This window comes from Bidens hawaiensis, unplaced genomic scaffold (assembly GCF_021521415.1).
Source record: "Bidens hawaiensis isolate Kalapana, Puna unplaced genomic scaffold, B.hawaiensis_p1.1 tig00012786_1, whole genome shotgun sequence".
Lineage (NCBI taxonomy): Eukaryota > Viridiplantae > Streptophyta > Magnoliopsida > Asterales > Asteraceae > Bidens > Bidens hawaiensis.
This window is the reverse complement of record NW_027492062.1, coordinates 46,979-71,052: the sequence shown is the minus strand read 5'-3', so window position 1 is coordinate 71,052 and position 24,074 is coordinate 46,979. Positions and strand designations below refer to the sequence as shown.

The 24,074-nt window shown below is 40.4% G+C and overlaps 1 protein-coding gene across 1 annotated transcript; it reads left to right on the top strand.

Annotated features, from left to right (window-relative positions):
* Positions 1-2,240: 2,240 nt before the first annotated feature.
* Positions 2,241-5,637, top strand: LOC143542182 (receptor-like protein 7). The gene has a single exon (XM_077034830.1). It carries the CDS (start codon positions 2,336-2,338, stop codon positions 5,471-5,473), a length of 3,138 nt encoding a protein of 1,045 aa, XP_076890945.1. The 5' UTR covers positions 2,241-2,335; the 3' UTR covers positions 5,474-5,637.
* The last annotated feature ends 18,437 nt before the right edge of the window (positions 5,638-24,074 follow it).

Genomic DNA, 24,074 nt, shown 5'->3' with positions numbered 1-24,074 from the left:
AAGCCAAAGACTTCAAAGTAAACTCCAAAGTCAATTATTTGATTATTCAATAATTCTACTTTACGTTTATAATGTTTCCATAATCTTTTAATCATGGATAAATATGTTTTTCTCAAAACAAGTTAGAATTTGTTCATTAGTTTTTAGAAAGACAAATGTTGCATCAACTAAAGAGATATGTATAAAACACTTTTATCTGGAATAAGCTGTATATTAAAGACAATAGTCATTGTCTATGTCACTGTATATTAAAGACAATGTGAATACGATGTTCAATCCCAAAGAAAGGTTCCCCCAAGTTTGGGTCAATAGTCATTGTCTATGTGAAAGAGACGTTTTCCACAGACTCAAACCGTGTATATAAAAGAAAATAATTGGTATGAGTCTAAACTTGTTTGTATTGATTGTGATCATAAACTTGATTATAAGTAACCCCTATTTAAAACCACTAATACAGATCAGATCCTTATTAGACACAAACTAGAAGAAAAACTAACACAAAAAGCCCCTAGGTTTGTAAGTACGACATTTAACCACCTACACTTACATAAGACTTACACTAAAAGTATAGAATACTAGGTAGGGCCGGCTCACGAATGTGGAGGCCTAAATCGAAATAAGATTTTGTTACCTTTTCATCACAATTGTTAAGAATTTTTTTTTTTTTTTTTTTTTTGTTTATTGCAAGTTCTGAACTCATAACCTATACTATAGTAACAACCAAGCATACCACCACACTAATACATTACTTTGAGTTTACTTTACCCATTATAATATATCTATATATAAAGTTTATTTTGGACTTGAAGACCTTAATAAATGTGGGCTTAAAGCCCTAACTTGTTTTCGATGTCCCACGTAGCGTCAATGACAGAATAACGCCTCATCCCGTGTATTTATTAAGGTACACTGGTCTGTCCCACTGAACCAACTGCTTAGTTTGTGCAGTTTGTCATTTTACGAAACCTTAGAATATGTCAATTCCAGAGTAGTCAATGCAGAATTGGCAGACAAAGCATGCAATGCAAGCCATACAAAATAAGGATACTGATTAAGAAACGCCACAATTTCTGTTGGAATTGATGATTCGAGTGTTCTTTTTAATCTGAAGAATCTTGAAAGCCTCAATCTCGCTGCAGATAACTTCAATTGCAGCAAAATGCTACTAGGTAGCATCTTAGATAATCCAACAAAATGCTACTATTTGTGAGAAGATTGCCTCAATGGCTCTAAAATCTAAAGACAAGTATCTTTGATTTTCAAAGATTTTTGTCTTTGTTTTCTTAATTCTTGGTCTATGTACTTGAATTTGGAACCGACGAAAGTTGGATAGAGATACGATGTTCTATATATCTTTTAAAGACAAAATAAGGTTGCATATATAAATGTGATGCTAACTACACAAAAAAAACATGACTCCATATATGGAAGTTAACATATGAAAATCCAAAATCCAACCACTCTAACAATGTACAATTAAGGCACCCAACTGCATGGGCCACTTCAAAGTAAACGTCAAAGTCTACTAGTGAGTCTACTCAGCCAAGGCGCCAAGGTTTAATTATTATTTGCAAATTATAGAAAAAGAAAATACAATATATAGATATGTGACAAATTAAAGATATTATATAATCAGCATTTGCTCAAGTAAGTAACTAGAAAGAAAGCCTTCTTTTTGCATTTTATAATAATAATAATAATAATTATTATTCCTGTGTCTTAATTCACTGATTGAGCTGGAAATTCTTGATCTATCTTCGTTAAACTTATTTGAATGTCCTTCACTAAGACTTGAAAACTCGAATCTAGCCACACTTGTTCAAAATTTCATAAAGTTAGCAAGTCTTTCTTTATCTTGATAGAGTGAATATAGCATCACAAAAATCAAACTCGTGCCAGTGTTTATCTTCATCCTTGCTTAATCTGGAAATCATGAGGTTTATTGTTTAGTAGGTTTTGTGATGAATTAATAAATGGTTCATTTAAGTTGTACATTAAAGCTAGATTAACAATTAAGGCACCCAGCTGGGCCACTTCAAAGTAAACGCCCAAGTCAACTGTTTGTAGTATTATGCACGTTCAACTAGTGAGTCAACTCGGCCAAGATCCCAAGGTTGAATTATTAGTTACACCTTATAGACAAAAAGCCTACAATGCATATATGCATTATACGTTACATACACACACACACATAAACATATATATATAATCAACATTTGCACAAGTAACTAGACAGGAAGATATATTGCTTTCTTATTGCATTTTATAGTTTCTAATTAGGTTTGATTTCGATAATTAAATAGTCTTCATTCGTGTGTCTAAATTCGGGCTTATAATGGGAACCAGACTCCGCTTTCAGAGTTTCTTCTTGATACCCTTTTACCTGATCTTTTATGGGCTAGATATGATGTTGGTTTCGGGCCAATGCCAAATCAACCAACAGTCAACATTGATCCAGTTAAAGAACCAACTACACTTTGATTCTTCACTTTCAACAAAACTTGTGTCTTGGAATCCAAATACCACAGATTGTTGCACTTGGGGAGGTGTAACTTGCAGCACCAGCTGTCAGGTAATCGGTCTTGACTTGAGCAACGAAACAATATCAGGCGGAATAGATGACTCTAGCTTTCTCTTCGAGTTAAAGAATCTTGAAAGCTTGAATCTTGCTGCAAATTATTTCCACTATAGCAAGATTCCTTCAAGACTTGGTAATCTCACCGGTTTATTGTACCTGAACCTGTCTAATTCAGGTTTTTCGGGCCAAATTCCTGCAGAAACATCACAGCTGACAAGGCTGGAAGTTCTTGACCTCTCTTCGCTTTTCTCGAATGGTGATCGTTCACTGAAACTCAAGAAACCGAATCTTGCCAATTTTGTTCAGAACCTTACACGGTTGAGACGTCTTTATCTGGATAATGTGAACCTATCAACACAAAAATCAGATTGGTGTAAGTGTTTATCCTCATCTTTGCTTAATCTTGAAGTTTTGAGCTTGTCAAACTGTCAGCTTATAGGACCTTTAGATGTCTCCCTCGAGAAATTGCAGTCGCTTTCTGTAGTTAATCTGGCTCTGAACGATCTGAGTACTCCGGTTCCAGATTTCTTTGAAAACTTCAAGAATCTGAGAGTTATGAATCTTGTTGCTTGTAACTTGAATGGAACATTACCCAATAAGGTCCTTCAGTTGCAGAAGTTAGAGATTATTGATTTAACTCAAAACAAGAATCTTACCGGTTCTTTACCTGATTTTCCTATAAATGGATCACTTAAAAGTTTAATGCTCAGCAACACAGATTTTTCTGGTGGGATACCGGAATCCATAGGAAATCTGAAGAATTTATCAAGTATTGATCTTTCTAATGGTAATTTCAGCGGGCGGATACCGAAATCTATTCAAAACCTCACCCAATTGAGGTACATAGATTTGTCATCAAACAGCTTTTCTGGGCAAATTCCATCATTTCAAATGTGCAAGAATCTTACCCATGTTTATTTGTCGCGTAACAGTTTATCGGGTATGATTCCTTCTGCTCACTTTCAAGATCTCGAAAATCTTGTTTTGGTTGATTTAAGTTTTAATGGTTTTAATGGAAGTACACCTTCATCCTTGTTCTCTTTGCCAAAGCTGCAAAAAATGCTGCTTTCCAATAATAATTTTGATGGGCTACTTCCTAATTTCGCTAATCCATCATTGTCTTCGTTGGTTACGCTTGATTTGATTAATAACAAATTGGAAGGAGAACTCCCAAGATCAATCTTTGAGCTTCAAAAGCTTAGTATCTTGTTATTATCATCGAATATGCTGAACGGGACCATAAGAACCATAGATTTTCAAGATCGTCTAAGAAACCTTACAACTCTTGATCTTTCTTTTAATAACTTGTTGATCATAACAAGCAATAACATCACTCAAGAAAATCATCTTCCGCAATTATCTACCTTAAATTTGGCTTCTTGCAATCTTTTAAACTTTCCTTATCTAGGAAACCAATCACAATTGACAAATCTTGATCTTTCCAGCAACAAACTTGAAGGAAAAATACCAACATGGATATGGGAGGTTGGGAATGGAGGTCTTACATACATGAATCTTTCTCGTAACCGGTTAACTGGCCTTGAAGAGCCTTATAGTTTTCATGATATTTTTGTACTCGACTTGAATTCTAATTATCTCAGTGGAATGATTCCAATTCTGCCCCGATTCGCCACATTCATTGACTATTCAAACAACCATTTCAATTCATCACTCCCAGAAAGCATTGGGAAAAACCTTAGTGTTGCATATTTCTTTTCGGTTTCTAACAATGCACTCACTGGGAAGATACCACAAAGCATATGCAATGCTGTATACCTAAAGGTTCTTGATTTGTCAAACAATAAGTTGACCGGAAGCATACCGAATTGCTTGATTGAAACAGGTGGCAATCTTGGTGTACTAAACTTGGCAAACAATAGTCTTAGTGGTCGAATCGATGGGACATTTCCTAGTAGCTGCGGGTTAAACACTCTAGATATGCATGAAAATCATCTAGAAGGGACGATTCCAGAATCTTTAGTCAATTGCACGATGCTAGAAGTGTTGAACCTGGGAAAAAACAAGTTAAACGACACTTATCCATGTTCTTTGAGTAAAAATACCAACTTGCGTGTTCTTGTCTTGCGATCCAACAGGTTACATGGATCATTGGATTGTGGTCGACACCAACACAACAAACGGTCAAGGCTTCAGATTCTAGATATATCTCACAATAGTTTTAGCAGTGAAATCCCTGAAAACTGGTGCAGCCAATGGGGTGTTATGATGAATGATGAAACTGGAGATCCATCAGCAAAGAAGCACCTCAGCTTTGCTGTATTGCAGCTTAGTAATTACTGCTATCAAGATACAGTTACAGTCACTGCCAAAGGACTCGAGTTGGAGTTGTTAAAAATCTTGACAATTTTCATATCCATTGATATCTCAAATAATCAATTTTCAGGGGAAATGCCACGCACAATTGGGCGACTCAAAGCACTATATGTTCTAAATGTATCTCATAATGCATTCACAGGCTCCATCCCGTCATCACTGGGAGGCTTGAGTCAGCTGGAGTCATTAGACATGTCTTCAAACAAATTAACCGGAGAGATCCCACAAGAACTTGCACGGCTTCCATTTCTTTCTACCTTTAACTTGTCATACAACCAGTTGAAAGGAAGAATCCCGACAGGTAGCCAATTTCAAACTTTTGATAATGATTCCTATTTAGGAAACAAGGAATTGTGTGGCTTTCCTGTGAGCGAAGGTTGCACTCCTTCAATTGTACCTGTACCAAAATACGCACTGAATTCCCAAGAATCTGATATTAATATAATTGAGTGGCAATCTGTATTCTACGGATTGGGATTTGGGGCAGTTATGTCAGTCTTGTTTTTTGTGTGGAAGGGATATCCATCTGGTACAGGTAGACAAAGAAACAGATCAAGATGATTATACATTGGTTCAAGCTATCCATTTTGTGTGTTAAGATTTGTACAACGAAGATGGCGCCGTAAAAATTGTGTGACTTGCTTTGTAAAATTACTCAGGTATGTGTGTGTAGTAAAACTAAGTGTAAGAAGCTTTATTATGATCAATTATAACGAACATAAATTAGAAAGCATGGCCTCCAATTATAGGAGCCTAACTATAACATAAATCTAACAAAACTAATTGTCACTAACTAACAGTCAACATAACTCACTATGTGTGCTTAATCTACAGTTATTTTTCATATATATCAACTAGGATATTATAGCCCGTGTGATACACGGGTGATTAAAAACATAAAACAAAAAAGTTAAATTTAATAATATACATAATAACATATCTTTTAGATTCATAAGATATAAATAATTTCATAAAACACATAGATTAGTAAAAATAATTTGTATTTGTATTTTATAAGAAATCAAAATGGAAGGTTGTGAATCTATACCAATTAAGAAAATGAGAAGGCTAACATCAATTCATTATAATTAAGTTGGTAAGCCACAAACATTTTAAAATCAAGGTATTGAATTCAATTTCCACCAACAACATATTTTTTATTTTATCATTCAAGAAAGGGAAATTGTAAAAATGGAAACTTATACACATGGCAACCTATGTGGAGGGTCTAATTGAATGTCATGTGGACAAAATGGTTTTGCTTTAATATATTAGTTAGATTAGATTAGATTAGATTTGTATGTAGAATGAGAATGTGAAATAAGAAACAGTGAAACATATATATTAGTGTTTCTATATATAATCTGTTTTCCATATATATATATAAGCCTCATAACTATTGGTTTGGGTGTCATCATTTCTCATAATATATAGTAAACTAATGCTATCAGTTTCTTGAACACCCCAACAATTTCTATAACTCATACCAAATTCCAAAATAACTGCATCTATAACCTATCAAAAAAATTGGATATCCAAACTATGGCTAATTGGTCGATAGTAATCCATACTGATAACTTGGCCACTGACAGTCCTAACTTTCACTAGCGTTGCTAGGGACAATCCAAGTAGCATAATCAACATAAACTTCCACTTGATTTATATTTGATTACCATTCGATTTCGCTTGTACATTTCTCCATTTAGTTCATAATCATGGTCGACATCAAATCTGAATCTATGATGATTATGCTTTTGGGATGAGATCGCCCTTGGCAACGTAAAAGTTAGGATTTTCAGACAATAAGTCATAGTTTGGATTACCAACATTCCAATTTGCCTATAACCTATTTGCCATTTTTTTAACAACAATCTTTTTAAAACCTAAAATTTCATCTTAACTTGCACTTGCAAGTATTTGAACCCTAACAATGGCAATAATCATAAAAAAATACTAATCCAATGATAACAATGCAAATTCAAGAGTGGAATATATATATCATAGTTAAAGTTACCGAAGTCATCGTTATGTTAAGGGTGCAAATGAGCTGAGCTGCTCGCGAGCTACTCGAGATCGGCTCGTTAAAAAGCTTGATTGAGCCAAGCTTAATCGAGCCTGAGCCCGAGCTCAAGCCTAAAAGTAAGCTCGTTTAATAAACAAGTCCAAGCCCGAGCTTCACTTATAGAGCTCGAGCCGGCCACGAGCATAAACGAGCCTGTCATTTATATAGTTTTTTAAAATATATATTTAACAATTATTAACTAATATATATACTATTATAAAAAAACAAATAAAAATAACTAAATAGTATATATTGTTTTATACAAAAAATTATAATAGAAAAAATATATAAAAATAATAATAATTATATAAAAAATAATTAATAAATAGTAAATGAGCTGAGCCCGAGCTCGGCTCGAGCTCAAAATCTACTCATGAGCCGAGCCCAAGCTTTGAAAATAGAGCTCGAAACGAGTCGAGCTCGGCCTCGACTCGGCTCGTTTGCATCCCTAGTTATGATAAGAGAAACCGAACTATCAACCATATATAATTGTCAATTATCTAATTAATCTCCATTTAAAAAGTACTAGTAAAAACCCGCGCAATGCGGCGGCGACGACACTTTACAATGCCAATACTCGTTTTCTATAGTTTATTAATCCAACTTATTTCTAATGAAACTTTCAGGAAGCTGAAGCTAATCCACATAAGTAAATTCAAAGAAAAAAGGAGCCACAATTGCAATATACATATAGAAAAAGAATGTATTAACAAACACATATCGATTTGTGTATAGTGGGGCTTTAATTAATACATTTTTTGAAAATTAATTTAAAGAAACGAGTACAAACCTAAAGTAAATCCCAGATCACAATGGCAGGAAAATCAACTATCCCAGAAATGAGTCAATTTGTGTATAGTGGGCTTCTATCATTCCGACTTGCATTCTCTAGCGCGTCAAAATCCTCAACAGGTAAGCTAAGAATTTGAATGAGGAATCAACTGAACTGCTTCACCCAAAAATGGCTTTGTTCTGATCTGAATTACCAGATAATGAATAGAAATAAGAATTAGAGACTTAAATCATATCCATACAATTCTAACACATAATCAAATCATATTATACTAAATGAAAATATATTATGTTAGTGTTTAAGAAATGCATAATGTATAAAATAAAGTTTGTACATGAGCATCAATGAAAAAGGTAGTTGAGTCTGATATGCAAAAAAGAAATCCATTTTATACACATATCTCAAATGGTACAGCTTCCTCATATTCCCTGATGTCAGATACTCATTTACAAGACATTTCTAACGAACTGACTATAATTGCTATTATCTATGGCGTTAGTATTGTATAAAATGGTGGTGAATAGGAAAAGCATTAAAAAATAATATGTATGTGCAGTACGGCAAATACATATTTATGTGATAGCTTATGTCTTATCACAAACAGGTCCAAATGGAATACGGTCTATCCAACCGATTGAACTCGAGTTATGTTTTATCTATAACGGGTCAATTCCGGTTATGCTTCACTACTCAACAACTGGCACGGCCTGTGATAGTCTATTATTGGTACTGTTCCTATTATGCGCGTACTGAATACTAATAAAACATAACCTTGTTGACCCATTAAGAGATAAAGCATGACCGATTGATTTGTTGCAGATAAAACATAAGTCGAGTTACGCCCATTAGATAGACCATAACCCATTTTGACCAGTTAGTGATAAGTTATGTCTTATCACTAACAATTTTGTTCTAAATGTTATGTTTTATCAATACCTGGTCATTAGGGTATGGTCTAACCAACATGCAACAGGTTGAAGAGCTGCATCAAAACCAAGCAAACAACATATGTCAGGCATAAACTAATTAAACTTCATTATGAAAAAAACAAAATAATATATTTGATGTTTTTTTTTCAAAAATCATCATTAAAAATATATGTACACAATAATTATAAATGCATTTATATTAATTAATAAATAATAAACAACACGACATAGAGCTTAAAAACGTACCTACAGGCCGCGAGCTTTTGAAATATAGCTAAAAACAAAATCTTGAATTTAACAGTTGAGAAGAGGATAATGTAATTATACTGAACAAGATGAATATTTCAATCCATGCGTTCAACAATCCAAAAATTATACCAAACAAAAAAGCAAGCAGATGCATAGTTTAAAAAACTAACTTTATTAGAGGACCAAATTTATATAAAATGAATGAATTCAGATATCTAATTACTTCAGTCTTGGTCAATACCTTAAGATGTATTACTCGATCAGCCACGCCATAAGTGTTTCTAAATCATTGCTCTTCGTGGTTGGAGCCAATTTGAAACATAACTCATCATCACCTAGACATATTCGGTCAACCTTGATATCAACAGTAGTAGCCTCTCCAGAAAAGATGCCCACCTAAAAAATGAAACAAATAAAAAAAATAACGCAATTTCAGTCATGTGCAAAGCATCCATTTACAAAACGAATTCTTACATTACATTTTCAGTTGTGACCAAAATACCCCTCCCAAACCTACACATTGACCACACTTAAAAATATCCAATCTCTGCATAACATCAACAATCTCAGCTTCTGCAGTAGCTAACATCTGCTGAGATGCTGACTCGGCTTCAATTAGCGTCTTGACGTTTGTTTCCAAAAAAAAAGGTGGGATAAATTTGGAAATTTATGCGTAAAAACTTGTTTTTTTATAAAGTAATTGTCTTTAACTTTTACAAAATGTTTCAGAGCATGTTTGGGATTGAGTTTGAAAAACGCTTAATGGCTTATTGGTGTTTTCAAAAAGTCAATAAATTAAAATGTGTTTGGCAATCACAAAAAACTTTCTTATTTTAGATTTTTGAAAGGGTTGAAAAGCATTTTTTCAAAAGCCCCAAATCCTGACTTTTCAAAATGGCTTTTTAAAAAAGCCAATAAGCATTTTTCAAACTCAATCCCAAGCATGCCCTCAATCTCGCTTACACTGTGAAATCGGTTTCCCACCCTCCATACAAATCTGATATGCGATATGCCCATTTCGAATGTTGGACCGCGATTGCTTAACTTTAATCCATACCGAAACCTGCCACGTTTCCATCACTTGACAAAAATATATATAATTTAAAATAATAAAAGATTAGTCAAACTTACAATTTGGAGCACATGTGTTAGTCCTTTTCTTTTGGCTTGTTGTTGAGCTTGTGCATGCTTCCATAGCCTTTGTTTACTTTGTTGAATCCTTTACATAGCAACATGACAATCTCGTCACTTGTCTAAATGATATTTTTAAAAAGATATTAATGAAATAACAACTTAAAGTTAGGGTTAAATTTGCTGGTAGTTGTGTGTGTTTCTTTGCATACACACTTTCATGTATCAGTTGCATCAATTAGGTGTTTTGTTAACTTGTTTGAATAATTTAGCATGATAAAATTGAAAAACATGTGACGAACTGGTTTATGCAAATGAAATTTTCCTAAATGTTCAACAATGCTTATCAAACTCCACTTTTCAAAGCACTCATTTTGTGCAAATTTAAACTAATTTGAATTATAAATCCAACAAAACTATGTAAAGAAATCTTACCTTTATATCAATCGGTTGAAGTAACAATGCCTATGCTTATAAAAAACCTCCTTCTGCCACAAAAATCATCTGCATAAAAAAATCAAGAAACTTAAGTTAATCAATCGAGCAACTGATGCACCTTCGCTACTAACCCTGCCAACTCCGGCAATAAGCGGCTCCCCCAAATCTTCAGACTTTTCAAAATCGAAGGAAATGATGGTTGAAGATGAATCGTAGAGAGAGAGAGTGAAAAATAGATCAGAGGCGTTGGATTATGAAGTTGTACATTGTGCTTGAAGAGTAGTAAACTCTTAATTTTTAGAGCTTTTCCTATATGTATTTTAACGGTACTAGTTGGAAACCCGTGGCGGTGATGACAATTTAGAACGTGGTGTTCGCTTTCTATTACTTTCATTCATTGTGATATATTGCATAGTAATTATGCTAGTTTCGTATTCAAAGCGTCGATGTAGATATAAACGACGTGCAATGAGGCACAATATTAGAGGGAAATACAACAATATTAAAAATGAAATTAGCCCACATAGAAACAACCTGAAGGCACCTCCATAATTGTCATTAGTTTAGTCGGATGACACATCTAGCTGTACAAGGTTCACCATTCAGAATACATAGATTGTTAAAGGCCATGGACGACCCCGTATCTATATAATATCAAAATATTCTTAAAATCCCTCTATTTGTTGAAGGCCTTTTAACTTGACCAATTAAAGCAGGCATGCCATTTAACATCCTAAAGTCACACAGTGAGAGCTATGTCAATTTTTCTTTAGTGTATGCCTTCTAAACAATAAAGTACCAAAAACAAACAAATGAAAAAACCTCAATGCACAAAACTTACTTAAACCAAAAGTTAAAGTTATTCATTTAAACAATAAGTAGCACTAACAAACATGTGAAAAATCCTCACTATCCAAAACTCATTACTTAAACTTGGTCTATCTCTTAGTACAAAAACTGAGGATCCTAATTCAATTATCTGAAATTAAAAAACATTAAATAAATATGGATATGGTGCGACTAACAACTTATTGCTTAGTGCTCACTCACGGCCCGATTAAGCCTGCTCGATCTAAACTCACAACCCTGGCCTACAATTTGCTTCTCCAGTAGAGCACCCAAAAATATTGTCAAAGATCTGTGGAGGGAAATTGAATATGATATTACTTTGTCATGCTCGAGCTCATTATTATTTCTAGAGCTCGAGCTCAAAGCATTATTATAATTATTATTAGCAATTATTTTTGTATATTTTATAATTATTTACATAATATCTATACTAATAAATTTTATATATAATATACTGTGCATTATTTAATTTTTATTTTCATATTTTTAAATAAAATAATTGTTTCTATATCAATATGTTAAGTAAAAGTTATGCAAATAGAAAGCTCGTCTAGGCTCGCGAGCTGGCTTGAGCTCAATATGTGAAGCTTCGACTCAAGTTCGTGTATTAAATGAGCTTTAACAAAAGCTCAAGCTCACATAACTCGAGCTTGTTTATTAAATGATTGTTATAATATTCACAAAAAATTTCACACACACAAAACATGTTTTGCTCTCTTTCCGAACATGAAAATCATAACACAAAACTTGTTTTACTATAGAAAACAATGTGTTGAATGGGACGAGTAGTAGTAATTATTGTTGCGTGCACCAAAGGATCAAAATATACACAGCAGAGATTAATTTAACATACAAAATGTGATTAACTTACCAAAGAACCTTCATGCTGAAGAACTAAGCAGATTGAAGCATGCCCAAATTCCATACTTTTTAAGCCCATGCTACATAAAACATGATATTTGTTAATAAGCCACAAATGAGAAAGGAAACCACAGGTAATGAGTTCGTGAGTTCGCTAAACAGGGTAGTAAACGGGTCAACACATGGACCTGCCGAGTTGAGCCAAACACGACATTCCGCAAGTCTTCTTTTGCAGGGTTATGTGCCATAAAAACAATGTTAGTACATGTGCCATATAACTTCCAAAATTAAAAATAATAAGTAATTTAATAAAACAGATTAAAATACAAAGAACCGCATGAAGTATAACACAATCTAAAAATTTTGATTATACCTTACGGTTGTAACAACCAGATTATCACCAATTACTTGAACAACTCACCAATTTCTGATGTCATCTTTGGATACAATGGTTACCGGAAACAAATGACTTGTAAAAGTGAAACACTTTTTAAATTGTCACTTGATATCCTCTCAGACCATCATTGTTCTGCAACATATAAGTTTGTTTATATTTAGTTTCATTTTTTACGTGTTTCAACATGAAGAAACACTAATCGGACCCCGGGCAGATTACGGATAACCTGGGGGTTAGATAGATGTTTCCCACGAGGGGTTGGACCCGGCAAAGATGGTTCTTCTGATAACCTGCAAAACAGACCGTGAGCTCGTCACTGAGAAGGGGGGGTTCCTCCTTGTGACCACCCTCCGGCGTGAGAATCAGACTAGATTGCTCTTGAATATAAATGTATATTAAGAGATTGCTAGAGCAGATATCAGGTATAATATGTAATACGAGATAGTATATGATGATAATGTGATAAGATGAGATGATCATACCATTTGGGGTATTTATAGCCGAAGATAGGTTTCCAAGAAGGTGTAGCCGGCTGAATAGTATTCCTGTTCTACCAACTGTGGCCTACGCACGTGCCATGCTGGTAGTTGGTGGGTAGGCAGCGGCTGACAGTGACCAGGCCTGCTGTGTACTATTCCTTTTCCACCAACTGCCGGCTATGCACGTGGTATGACAGGAGTTGGTGAGTAGGCAGCGGCTAATAGTGACATACAGTACAAGAGCATGCTGCTCGCCATACTGCTGTCAATGAGCTGTCGTATCTTTGGTCAGATCTTTTGCCCATACCTCGTCAGGTACAGTACAGAAGATCTTCCCGTATCGTACGGACTGGCTTATTTGGGCGGGAGTATTCCCCCTCCCGCCTTTGTGCGGGATTGCTCTCGGCTTTGCTCATTCCTTCAGGTGACAACTGAATTATTGAGAGCTAAGTGCCTTGTGCGTGTAGCCTTGCTGCGCGGGTGGCCTTCCCTGATGGCTTGTATCCGCAGCTGCGGGAACAGGCGGAGTACTTCACCATTGGGAGGCATTTCCTGCGGGAACAGCTTGCGTACTGCGCGTAAGGACGTCACGTCTCTGAGCATGGTGGGTCCTGCGGATCCAGTTGGTTTCTGCGCAAACGTCTCTCTTCAAGGTGAGTCTTGCGGGTCCAACTGGGCTCTGCTGGGACCTACCTCTTCAAGTCCCCCCAGTCCAATGTTCTTCTCATGAATGTTTAATAAAGTGAGGTGAACTTTTGGACTTAAGCAAAGGGTTTTTGAAAAGGTTTTAGTTTTTAGGTTTTCCATGGGGATTCTTCCCGCGGAAGTCCTTATGTCACTTGCAGAAAATCCCGACTTTCCTGCTTGATCTTTGGGTATGATGCGGGTAGGTCTGTAACCTCCTCGCAAGTCAGGAGCGTTGAGTCCCACTTGTGTGGAATCTCCATGAGGTTTTGGTAGTTTTGAACATAGTGATCAATTATGTTAAAACCACCAATTCCATCCTGGAGCTTCAAACAATGTAGTTCTCGACGTTCCCGCTATGCGGGGATGTTATTTCCGTTTCCGCAAGCATTGCCCAGAAGATCCTTCTTGGTTTCAATTCCCTGCGGAGCGCTAGGTATGTGAAGGGTTTTGCCTTGACACTGTACCCGCGCTCGTCTTACGGTTACTTTACTTCCAAGGTATTCTTGGCGTCAATTCCCTGTGGGTGCTAGGTATGTGAAGGGTTTTGCCTTAACACTGTACCTGCACCCGTCTTATGGTTACTTGGTTGCCAAGGTATTCCTGGCGTCAATTCCCTGCGGGTGCTAGGTATGTGAAGGGTTTTGCCTTAACACTGTACCCGCACCCGTCTTATAGTTACTTGGTTGCCGCGGTATTCTTGGCTTCAATTCCCTGCATGTGCTAAGTATGTGAAGGGTATTGCCTTAACACTGTACCCGCACCCGTCTTATGGTTACTTGGTTGCCAAGGTAAGGGGTATTTTCCCGCTTACTTTTGAATCTTTTTGAATTTTTGAAATTCGAAGAGTTGGTGAAAGGATAAGAACAGTCCAAACCTCTGAAACGTCGTGCGACGGTTTCTTCTGACTGTGTCAGGACGTGCAGGAAGTTATGGTGACGTGACAGTACATGGTCATTCCAGACGCTTTTTCAGGCGCGTGGGCGCGATTTTTCTGGCGCGTGGCCGCGAAATTAATGGTACGCGTCCTTTCAACAGCTGTTGCCAGCTTGCTTTTTGCCACGTGTCATAGTTTCATTGCACCTTCGATTTCTCTCTCTTCCGCATTAAATTCATCGCATTAATTGCGATTAGTATATAAAGGGGGAGAGGGTTCTTTGTAATCCACACTTTCACTTTTCTCTTCATCTTCAAAACGATTTCCGGCGAATACTCACATTTTCAGTCGAGCATTCTCCTGAAATCGTTTTCTTCTTTCATCTGCAAGATGTCTTCTCACGATCTCGAGGCTGGGGTGTACGCCGATGATAAGAGCACTGCTGGCGAGTGCCAGTGTGCTCTGCCTGTCGATCTATATCAGTACATCGTCAGGAAGTTCATGCTCGAGTCTCTCGAGCCTGAGTTTCCTGAACCCCATCAGACGGTGTATGATGCCCCCAGAGGCAAGATCGGGGTATATGCTGCATTCTTTGTCTATGGGAATCTTAGGTTCCCGTTGACAAAGTTTGTGTACCGTGTCCTAGAGAGGCACGGTGTACACCTGACCGAGGTGCACCCGATGGCGATCGCGAAGATTCGCCACTTCGAGTGGGTGTGCCGGATTCTGGGCATTGAGCCCTATGTCGACCGCCTGATGACCTTCTACTCTTGGAGGTGCATCCAGGGGTGGTATACGCTGATAACCCGGATCAAGGGTTTGAAGATTTGCGCAACCGAGCGCAGTCTTCGTTCGTGGAAGCGGGAGTTCTTCTACATCTCCGCTCGCGCCATCCCCCTTGCCATGAAATTTAAGAATGGGCAAGCTCTCCCCAGCCTTCACGCCTCCAACTACCAGGAGGCGGAATGGTTTTCAAAGATTTCCCGAGTCCAATCTCCGGTTTACCGGTTTGCGGAGTCCGGGATGGTGTTGCTCGGGATGAGCCGGGTGTGGAAGGATGCGGATGCGCGAAAGATCCCGATCGTCCTCGAATACGGTTTGAACTCTGTTCCTTACGATATGCTCTGTTTCTTTTTGTTGATTTAGAATCTCTTCTAACTTCTTTCCTGTTTATTTCAGAGGGGAACGACTTGCAGTCGCTCCTGTATCCGCGGGAGGCTGATAGTCCCGCTCGGATGGGTACTCGCGCTCTAGATGAGAACGAGTTGCCCATCCTAGCACAAACGGCAGATCGGTTCGTGGAGGTCTACCCGCTAGGCCACGAGATCCTGAGCGCCAGGCGGCTTAGTAAGGCGTTATTCAACCCTCGACCCCTCAATGCTGAAACCTCTGCTGGAATTCCTCTAATCTTATGTTCTGATGAGGAATCCGCAGATGGTCCTCCGTTGGTGCGGAAGAAGAAGGCTGCCGGCGGGAAGGGAAAGGAGAAGGTGGCCTCCACTGCCGATCCGGTACCTCGGTCTGACTCAGAGGCCGAGAGCGAGGAGGTGGCGGGGAACCCCGGTGGTGATAAGACCACCGCTCCGGAGGCTGCGACGACTGTCACCTCCGGAGAGCCCAGGATGACAACGGTGAGCGGCGTGAAGAGGCCGGCTCCATCGGGTTCATCCCCGCCTGTCCGCACTTTTAGGCTCAAGAAAACCCGTAAGTACAAACTTTATTTTTAACTTCATAGCTTTCCATCATTAATACTTATCTTCTTTGTGCAGGCGTGGATGTTGACGCATTCCAGGGTGGAGCGCGGAGGAGTACCCCCCCGCCCATGACGGTAGGCTTGGTCAGCCTACCTGAGGCGTCGACCCAGGCGGCTGCGCCTGCTTCCGCTGGTTCAGTTGCTCACTCCATTGAGCCAACTGTTCCAGCCGTGATGACATCACCGCCGGCTGTCAGTGCCATTTTTACCGCATCTTTCACTGAGCCGGCGGTTACTTTTTCTGCGCATTCCGCAGCGGCGACCACGGTTGTGAGTTCACCTCCGTTGGTTTCTACCGCGGCGGCCTCTATGCCTCCGACGTCGGCAGCTACAGCCGATCCTTCAGGTATGCTTGGGGCTTATCGCCAACCTCTGCCTCCTTCCCATCTGCCTGACCTCTTGGATGGATTTCCCTTGGGTTCAGGTGATGGGTTTGGCGGCTATCGGCCTGTTGTTGACCCTACAGGTGCGTAGGGTTCTTTTGGCCTTTTTATATTTTTATCATCTTTTCCTAACTGCTTTTTGTTTTTTTTTTTTTTTGCAGTGTCGGATTCCAATGAAGTGTATGTTCCACGATGGAACATCCGCCGAGGAACAACCCTTCGCACACCTGTGGAGTGCGTGGAGTGGGCTCGTCATGCAGCTCCCAGTGGTGCGTTGGGGGAAGCCATGGCTAGCTACCAGGAGGGTAGGCTAACCAATGAGTTTCGGGTTCTCCTGGCCCGGATGCAGCCGCGCGTCGAGCTGCTTTGTCGTGAAAACGACAAGTTAAAAGCAGCTCGCCTTCAAGAAGTAGCTCGGGCGCGGGCTGTCCGGGAGGAGAACGTAAGGCTTACCGCAGTGGCTGAGGAGAAGGAGAAGGCCTTCAAGGCCCTCGAGGTCAAAGTTCAGGCCCGGCTCGAGGCCCGTTCCAAGGCTGCCCAAGCTGTTAACGAACAGCTTCGGCTGGCTAAGGAAACTGCAAGGAACGCAACTGAGAGGGCCACCAAGGCTGAAGCTGTTGCTGAGCCTCTACGCGTGGAGAATGAGGAGCTTAAAGCCAAATTAGAGGCTCTCCAGCAGGCTCATGATGCCTTGGCGATGGAAGACGCCAAAAAGCTCCAAGAGATCTTGGACCAGAGGGGGGTGCTTGACCACACTGAGCGGAAGCTAAAGGGCGTCGAAGAAGCTGCGGCTAAAGAAGTGTTGCTTGCCAACCTCAACAAAAGTGAAGCCGAACGCGCCCGTAACGAAACTCAAGCTGCCCTCCAGGAGGCTCTGGTTGCCAAGGAATGGCTTCTTCGAGAAGCGTTGTCTCAGGTATGTTTAGCTTCATGTCTTCACGCTTTTCTTTGTAAATAGAAAAGGTTTTGATACTTGTATTTTTTCTTGTAGGTTGTGCATCGGATCTTCGCGGATACGTCTTATGACGATGCTATGAGCGCAGCCCTCAACGCTTCTCATGAGGATGGGGAAAAGGCCGGCTTCCTGCTTGGTCTAGGGTTCGTTGAGAAAGGCATCCCGCCTTCCAACTTCCCTTTATTTGATATGGATACTGAAGCTGTATACGACCAAGCAGTGAATCAGTATGCCGCATTCCCGCATCCGGTGGTGGAGAAGGTGAACGAAGTTGCTGCTGCTGATGATGGGCTAGCTATCCTTAAGCTTTCCATGAACCGCCACGCTCTACTGATGGTGCTGGTCCAAGTGGAAGTGGCCCTGAAGCTTGATCCTGAAGATCCCTTCCCATTGCTAGGATAGGTTTAGCTTGTATAGATTTATATTCTTGTAGGCGGGTAGTTACCCGGCCATTCTTGTAATGAATATTATGAAATATAAATCTTTGTGCGGGTAAGACCGCTATTTTCACTGGATTCCTTGCTTTATAAACGTTATATGACTTGCATACTTTAGTTTAAATTAGCAATTTTCCAAGTGTTTAGAATAAGTTAACCTTTAAACGTGGTAGATAATAGGTTGAAGTTTTGCTTCCTCTTTCGTGATTGTGCGGGTAGGACCGTCACTTGCACTTAGTAGGATGGCTAAACTTTACCTACATCTGACCTGCGTGGAGGTTTTCCTCATCTTTTTTGAAATTTCTAAGTGTTTAGGATAAGTTAACCTTTGAACGTGGTAGATAATAGGTTGAAGTTTTGCTTCCTCTTTCGTGATTGTGCGGGTAGGACCGTCACTTGCACTTAGTAGGATGGCTAAACTTTACCTACATCTGACCTGCGTGGAGGTTTTCCTCATCCTTCTGTTAGAAATTTTCTAAAGTATTTTGAATAAGTTAACCGTTCGACGCGCGGTTGTCAATAGGTTTGGTTTCCTCTCATGATTTGTGCGGTTAGGACCGGCACTTTCATTTAGTTGGATGACCAAAGTTTACCTATGACTGACCTGCGTGAAGGTTTGCCGTTTTTTGGGTTTATGCGGGTTTTGCCGCCTTCCCCACGCAACGACTTTCCACGTAATTATGCGGTGAAAACCAGCATATCCGTGTTGAATAAATTAACCGTTCGACGCGCGGTTGTTAATAGGTTAGTGTTCAGTTTCCTCTATCATGATTCATGCGGATAGACCGGCACTTTCATTTAGTGGGATGACTGAACTTTACCTTTAACTGACCTGCGTGAAGGTTTGCCGTTTTTTGGGTTTATGCGGGTTTTGCCGCCTTCCCCACGCAACGACCTTCCACGTAATTATGCGGTGAAAACCGGCATATCCGTGTTGAAAGTTCATAAAAGTATAAATGTAAAATCATCAGCGTCGATATTCTAAGGAGAATCATTTCCATTAGAAGTGGCTCTGGGCCTTTTCTTTACAAATTTGGAATTGATCTACATGCAAACTGTGTAATTGAGCTCCCTTCAATGTTGTTGGGATGGGAGTGCCATCGAGCCGATATGCACCTGGTTCGGGATCTCGTTGTTTGCGCAGTATGTAGTCTCCAACATTGAAGCTGCAATTTTTTTTTTCGTGTTTTCCCCAACTGGGGTTCTACACGCATCAGCCTGCTCAGCGTTCATTGCGCCACGAGGTGCGCGAGCGTTCCATCTCTGACAAATGCTTCGACCATGTCCTTTACGTCTACGCATTCTTCAGTGTTGTGGCCTTTTGTCCTGTTAAAGTCACAGTATTTGCTCCGATCAGCGTTGTGACGATGTCGGATTATTGGAGCCTTTGGCCATGGGAGCTCCTCAGTGGCGAATATCTCGGTGACGCTTTTGGTGAGTGGCGTCCATCTGGAGTTCTTGTTTGACTGTACGTTATCCCTTCCGCCTAACCGATGTTGCAAGCCGGATGAGGTGTCAAAGTTTACCCTTGACTGCCAAATGCCTAGCTTTCGCTTTTTGTTTAGTCGGGCGGTAAGGACGTTGTCTTCTCTTGTTTTCTGGGTGTAGAGGTTTGTGCTCTGTGGGAGATCTCTACCCAGTTGCTTCTCCGTTTCCGCAAAGCGTTTTGCTGCTGTCATGATGGCATCCCATGTGGATGGCATGCAATCTTTACCCGTTAAGGTGCGGATGAGCTCTGGGTCGTTCGCGCCCTGGATGAAAGCAGCGCGAACAAGATCTTCGCTGATATTACCCAGACTTAGCTTCTTTGAGTTGAAACGAGTGATGAAGTCTAGCAAAGATTCATCTTCCTCTCAAATGCATTTGAGGATTGTCCATTGCTCTTCGGTATACTTTCTTTGTTGGCTGAAGTGTTGGCTAAACTTCTGTTGGAAGTCTGCCCAGTCGTAGATGTGGTTGACCGGTAGACGATCGAACCACGCTCTCTAGCTGCCCCAACAAGCGTCATTTGGAACATGTAACACCACGTAGGTTCCGTCCAACTACTGACGGTTGCCCCCGCTATGAACCTGTTCAAATGATCGTCTGGATCAGATATACCATCGTAAGTGCCGATGTTGGACATCTGTTTGGCACTTTTCGGGGCGATTGCTTCCGCAATGTCCCTTGCAAATTTGGACGTTCCCGCATTTGCCACAGTTGGTCTGAATGTTTTGGAGAAGTCACGTGGGTTTCCACCCGCGTTTTTTGGTTTGAAGGTTTCTCCAAAATGCCTTCTCGGTTGGGAGTTTGTTTCCTTACGCTTCCCTTTCGCCCTATGGCGAGGGTTTGCGTCGGTGTCGGATTCCTCCGAATCATTGTCCCAGTACTCTCCGAATTCCTCAGGCTGTTGGAGTGAACGTAAGCGTTCATCCAACTCAGCTTGGAATTCTTTTTGACGTGCCTCCGCCCACGCTTTAACTTCATCGAGTGTTTGGCGGGGGAGCCTCGTTCGTTCTCTCTCTAACCGGGTATCAGTAAATCCCAGTGAGCGATTATTTACTGCACTTGCCCCAGCTTGGGTAACTGGGGTAGTGTTTGTAAAATTTACTGCACTTGCCCCGGCTTGGGTAACTGGGGTAGTGTTCGTAAAATCTGTGTAGTCGCCGGTATTCCTCCCAGTAGGTGGGGTTGTGGTTACCGGAGTTTCTTTAACCATCTTTCCAGAAGTTTGAAAAAACTGAAAAGAAATGAAGTTCTAGCTTTTATGCACGGATGGCGCCAATGAAGAAACACTAATCGGACCCCGAGCAGATTACGGATAACCTGGGGGTTAGATAGATGTTTCCCACGAGGGGTTGGACCCGGCAAAGATGGTTCTTCTGATAACCTGCAAAACAGACCGTGAGCTCGTCACTGAGAAGGGGGGGTTCCTCCTTGTAACCACCCTCCGGCGTGAGAATCAGACTAGATTGCTCTTGAATATAAATGTATATTAAGAGATTGCTAGAGCAGATATCAGGTATAATATGTAATACGAGATAGTATATGATGATAATGTGATAAGATGAGATGATCATACCATTTGGGGTATTTATAGCCGAATGTAGGTTTCCAAGAAGGTGTAGCCGGCTGAATAGTATTCCTGTTCTACCAACTGTGGCCTACGCACGTGCCATGCTGGTAGTTGGTGGGTAGGCAGCGGCTGACAGTGACCAGGCCTGCTGTGTACTATTCCTTTTCCACCAACTGTCGGCTATGCACGTGGTATGACAGGAGTTGGTGAGTAGGCAGCGGCTAATAGTGACATACAGTACAAGAGCATGCTGCTCGCCATACTGCTGTCAATGAGCTGTCGTATCTTTGGTCAGATCTTTTGCCCATACCTCGTCAGGTACAGTACAGAAGATCTTCCCGTATCGTACGGACTGGCTTATTTGGGCGGGAGTATTCCCCCTCCCGCCTTTGTGCGGGATTGCTCTCGGCTTTGCTCATTCCTTCAGGTGACAACTGAATTATTGAGAGCTAAGTGCCTTGTGCGTGTAGCCTTGTTGCGCGGGTGGCCTTCCCTGATGGCTTGTATCCGGAGCTGCGGGAACAGGCGGAGTACTTCACCATTGGGAGGCATTTCCTGCGGGAACAGCTTGCGTACTGCGCGTAAGGACGTCACGTCTCTGAGCATGGTGGGTCCTGCGGATCCAGTTGGTTTCTGCGCAGACGTCTCTCTTCAAGGTGAGTCTTGCGGGTCCAACTGGGCTCTGCTGGGACCTACCTCTTCACAACCCTATCTCAGTCTTAACTATTTTCAAGTATAAATGAGAAGTATGTGACAGGTCAACTAACCTTTAGGCTTGGTTGAGAAATAGTCCATGGAGGTTATTCCAAATCCAAAACCACTTCCAAAGGTATAACATTTACCATTTGATATGCCAAAAGAAATTATCCATTCTCCAGCTGAGCCTATTAAAACCATAGATTAAAGAGCCAAATAAGTATAACCACCTTTTTCCAATTTACACCTCTCTATCTGCAAAAATATCGCACAAAGTTGTGACTATCTACTCAACTCATAAGGGTAAAGCAAATTTAATAACTTCACCTTGCTTTTATCAATCTCATTAGCTTTACGCTACATGAAATCCTTGGTTTCATTGATCTTGCTTCCAAGTTCCAACAGACCTGTAGCCTGTGAAGAATTGTTTGCATCAACTTTGATAAAAGAAGATGGACAGAAAATTACAAATCTCACAAAATAAACCACAATGATGCAATTATTGTAACTTCATAACGTGTAATGGCATAATGTGGCAGTAGAAAGCAATTATATTTGGATTTTGAATGGAACATCACACGCGGGCAATGTTTGTTTTTTGGTCATTTGCATTGTAAAGTTGTATATTGTGTTGTAAAACTCTTAAAATTAAGAGTTTTTTGCGAAATTACATTCTTACCCTCCTTCTTATATGTATTTTAATATAGTCTAATCTAACTATCTATATAATTGTCTACCACTAAAGCCCTCATGTTGCTCCCCACCCCCTCTCGTGCCACCAGATTGCTCCATTTTAAAATGATGGCTTCTCATTGATTTAACCCGGTTTTGACCCGTTTATGCGTTAATTTTCGCGGGTCTCGTGGGTCACCAAACCCGGATACCCTTGCACGGGTTATGCAGCCTCTTCTTCTTCTTCACCTACCTACGTCCACCATCACCATCCACCCCACACTACCATCATCCTCCTTCCACCACAGTCTCCGGTGATTGACCTAATTGCGGGCGGAAGCTTTTCCTGGCTTCAATTCTCTGACCTGAAGCCGATGGCACCATCACTTTCTAAAGGAAATTATTATGATATATTAGCTGTCATATTTAGTTGCCTGTTTAGTTTATCTGTTTCCTTTTTGTTCTCCTTGATCTTAGGATCTTATTTTGTATTTAACCTCTTGTTATGATATGAAAAACCAAGATTGAATACCAAATTCTATATGGTATCAGAGCGGGTTCTCAAGAACCACCGCTCGTAACCTAAGATGGCCGGAGATAAATCCAGCGGCAGTGGCAAGAATGAAGCCATCGACGCCAACTCACCCTATTATTTATCCCCTTCTGACTTACCCAAACAGATGCACGTCAATGAAACCTTAACCGACGGAAACTATAGTGACTGGGCGAAGGAGATGACAAACTTTCTGTTTGCAAAGAACAAGATGGGATTCGTGGACGGTACGATCCCTAAACCAGAAAAGGCGGCAGCCAACTACATGCTGTGGATGCGTTGTGACGCCATGATCATTGGATGGCTCACGACAGCGATGGATAAAGACATCAGGGGGAGTGTGAAGTATGCTAACGCCTCCTCTGAAATATGGAATGACTTGAAGGAAAGGTTCGGGAAGGAGAGTGCGCCTCGAGCCTATGAGTTAAAACAATCTCTCTCAATAACCCACCAAGATGATTCGTCCGTTTCGGCGTATTATACCAAGCTCCGTGGGATATGGGATGAGATACAATCTGTCTTTCCCATCCCGCGATGCACTTGTGGAAATTGCACTTGCAACATTGGGAAAAGACTCACTGAATTCAAGGACAAAGAACGATTGTATGAGTTTTTGATGGGTCTCGATAGGGATTTTTCAACAATAAGAACTCATGTTCTTTCCATCAAGCCCACTCCCACACTTGGAGAGGCCTATCGTCTAGCTTCTGAAGAGGAACAGCAGAAACAAATCACCATGATGAGAAAAACACAGGTGGAGCCGGCTGCGTTTAGAACTCAAGGACAACGGGAAGGTTTTTCCAGCTTTCAACGAAGCAAACAAGTTGATCATTGTTCTCACTGCGGGAGAGATGGTCATAAACGGGAAGGCTGTTTCAAATTGATAGGCTATCCCGAATGGTGGTCCAG